The 3,443-nt window shown below is 52.6% G+C and overlaps 1 protein-coding gene across 1 annotated transcript in view; it reads left to right on the plus strand.

Moving 5' to 3' along the window:
• The window catches only part of EFCAB12 (EF-hand calcium binding domain 12), an 18,338-nt gene that overhangs the window by 12,422 nt on the left and 2,473 nt on the right, over positions 1–3,443 (plus strand). Inside the window, exon 7 of the mRNA XM_010862453.1 lies at positions 2,589–2,751. Coding sequence (XP_010860755.1) covers positions 2,589–2,751 — 163 coding nt within the window. The remainder of the gene's footprint in view (positions 1–2,588; positions 2,752–3,443) is intronic.

Genomic DNA, 3,443 nt, shown 5'->3' on the forward strand with positions numbered 1-3,443 from the left:
GGAAACAAACGCTCAGTGTAGAGGACCTTGGGTCTTGTATTAGTTTGGTAGAACTGCTGTAACTAAACACCACAGACTGGGGGCTTACACAGCAGAAAGGTATTTTCTCACCATTCTGGAGGCAGACAGTCCAAGATCAAGGTGCTGGCAGGGTTCATGTCCTCTGAGATCGCTCTCCGTGGCCTCCAGACAGTCACTGTCTGGCTGTCTAGTCACACGGTTGTTTCCGTGCACACATGCGCCCCTGCTGTGTCTCTGCGCCCACATTTCCTCTGCTAAGGACACCAGTCAGACTGGATGCAGCCCATCCTTAGTGGCTTCATTTTAGCTTTATCACCTCTTGAAAGGCCTCATGTCCAAATACAAATTCTAGGGGTCAGAGCTTCAATATATGAATTTGGGGGGATACAAGTCAGGCCATAAAAGGTCTATACAAGAGGAAGTGGCCAAGGGCCTTCAGGAACACAGGCCAACCAGCCTAAATGGTCACTGTCTCCCGCACAAGCTGCACACCCCTCGCCTGGGCAGCCGCTTGCCGCCGTCTGGGCCAGGAGGGCAGAGATATGGCAGGTGACCCCACAGCTCTCGACCCTGACTTTTATCCTCCCTCCCTCCTTCCTCGGGGAGCCTCATGCTCCCAGATCACCTGGGCTTGGCGTGCGGTGGGGCTGCAGGTGTTCTAAAATGCAGGCAGGATTCCCAGGCACACGACAGCTCCTGCGGGCTAGGTCTCGCCCCAGACATGCCGGCTGGTCCGTCCCCACCAGAGAGGATCGAGGCTTTACTGAGTCTCTCCACCACCGGCTTTTGCTGGCTCCTGGGCCTGCACACAGCTGAGCTTCACCTGTCTGCAGGATCCCTCACTCATGAGCACATAGGCACATCTGTGGGTGGGCTTCCTTTTGCTTCTGACTGGTCTAAAATGGGAAAGACGCTAGTCCATCTCTGGCTGCTGTCCTGGCCACTGTCTGTTGCCTGTCCTTAAGACAGAGACCAGAAGCACAAACCCTGGCACTTCCAGGTCTGTGCCTGAGGCTAGAGCTTGGTGGGCTCAGATCCCAGACCTCAAGCTCATGGGCCAGACTTCTAGAACATCGAGGCATTTCCCCTCTCCACTGAATATAGCTTTATTGTTCTGCTCCCCCTAATTTTATAGATAAATCTTGCTCATTTACATTTTTGAAAACAAAACAAAACAAAATCCCCCAGCCAGAGTTGACCACCAATAATATTTAACGACTGTCCTTTCACAAATCTCTTTTTCTTATTTATTTGCTATTCACATGGATTAGCTCTATAAGTCATTTTTTAAAACTCCTATATGTATATACATTAAAAAATGTAGTTTAAAAATCATGTAAACCTTTTAAAAATGATGATGTTGCCCATCTCCCCCTTCCCTACTCTCCCTTCTCACCTGTGCAATCCCTGCCCTCTACCCAAATAAACATTAAAAACTTGGGACTTCCCTGGTGGTCCAGTGGCTAAGACTCCATGCTCCCACTGCAAGGGGCCTGAGTTCAACCCCTAGTCGGGGAACTAGATCCCAGATGCTGCAACTAAAGATTGAAATTCCCTGGCAACTAAGACCTGCTGCAACCAAATAAATAAATATCAAAAAAATAAAAAAAAGTCTTGGACTTCCCTGGTGGTCCATTTGTTAAGACGCTGAGCTTCCAAAGCAAGGGGCATGGGTTCCATTCCAGGTCGGAGAACTAAGATCCCACAAGCCTCTCAGCCAAAATAGATAATGTAAATAAAGAAATACATTTGTGTTGGCCAGATAAGGAGGGGGCATTCTAAGCAATAAACTGTAGTTGATTCACCAACTAAAAACAAACAAACAAAAAAACCTTAAAAACAATTAATAACCTGGAGAGTGAACCTCCACCACTGTATCCAGAACAGGAGACGCTGGGGCGAGCCCTGCGCGGCAGTGGCGGGAGTGCTGCTTCTGCACGAGAAAACCCACCACCCACCGAGTCTAAGTTAACCCAGTGATGTCTTGGGTGAGGCCTCCCTCCCTCCTTCAGGGACTCCTGAGCAGGCGGCCCCTGCAGAGCAGGGTGTGGGGCCACGCTCCCTCCTACCTGCAGCCAGGCCTCGGGGCCACCGCCGCCCTGGTTCTGAACAGGCGCCCTCATCTGTGGTCCCCTGAGTGGTAGCCTGCCAGCCCCACTTCCCGACAGCATGCTGCCAGGACGCACTCACCACCATCGGGGAGGGGGTGTGCTGGGGAAGGACTCGGGGACCTGCTGCACTATTTTTTGCAACTTGCTGTGAACCTACCATCATTTAAAAATAAAAAGTAAAGGGACTTCCCTGGTAGCTTAATGGTTAAGCCTCCAAGCTTCCCGTGCAGGGAACTGTGGGTTTGATCTCTGGTCGGGGAACTAAGATCCCACGTGCCACTGGAGACCAAAAGAAAAAGTAAATAAATAAAGTAAAAAAAAAAAAAATGTATATAAGGAAAATCTTTTCAAACAAGAATGTGAATTTGTTTTTAAAAATAGCCCCCCTTGGCCCCAAAGGCTGGGGTTGGGGACGGGTCTCGGGCTGACAGGCCATGTTTCTCCTCCTGCTTACAGCCCTGATGTACCCAGGGGACAAGATCATTTTCCAGAAGGATGAGATGCGCCCGATCCGGCAGCCAGGAGGCTACTACTCAGACTTCAAGCCCTTCACTGAGAACCTGGCCCTGGTCCGGCCCCAGGGCGTTCCCATGCCTGTGCCTCAGAAGAAGCCTGACAAGCTGAGTGTCAGCCCCTCCTCCTCCGCCCTGCGCTCCTGCCCACTGATGCCCCATGGCTGGGGTGGTGGTGGGCAGTTACAGGCGGGTCACAGGGAGGTGTCTGTGTCCTTACCCGGCATGTCCAGCTCACCTGATCCCCACGGACTGGCCGCGTGTCCCCCCGGCACGTGTCTCCCCAGCCTTCTTGCCTCACCCCCATGCAGCCCTCCTGACTACATCCTACACGACCTCAAGGTCTCTGGAAAAGGTTAAAAAGAAGGACTTCTTAGAGAAACCGGGGAGGCCTCTTCACGAATCGTGGGCTGGGTGTAGGGCCCCTGCCAAGGACAGTGGTGGCAACCCCTCCTCTGCCTTCTCTAGCAAAATGTGGGCTTGCACACCCCTGCCCAGAGAAAAGAACTCTGCCCTGGGGCCTCCCCTGACCCTCAGATCAGCCCAATGTCTCTCTAACAGAATGTCCTGCTTTGTCAGGAGGTGATCGGCAAGCAGGCTACCACCAGCCAGCTTTGGTGGGGACTGCAGAGTGGAAATGGCAACCCACTCCAGTGTTCTTGCCTTGAGAATCCCAGGGATGGGGGAGCCTGGTGGGCTGCTGTCTATGGGGTCGCAGAGAGTCAGACGCGACTGAAGCGACTTAGCAGCAGCAGCAGCAGCAGAGTGGAGGGAGGGAGGGGAGAAGGGGCAGCTGACC

This window comes from Bison bison, unplaced genomic scaffold, assembly GCF_000754665.1.
Source record: "Bison bison bison isolate TAMUID 2011002044 unplaced genomic scaffold, Bison_UMD1.0 scf7180017864482, whole genome shotgun sequence".
Lineage (NCBI taxonomy): Eukaryota > Metazoa > Chordata > Mammalia > Artiodactyla > Bovidae > Bison > Bison bison.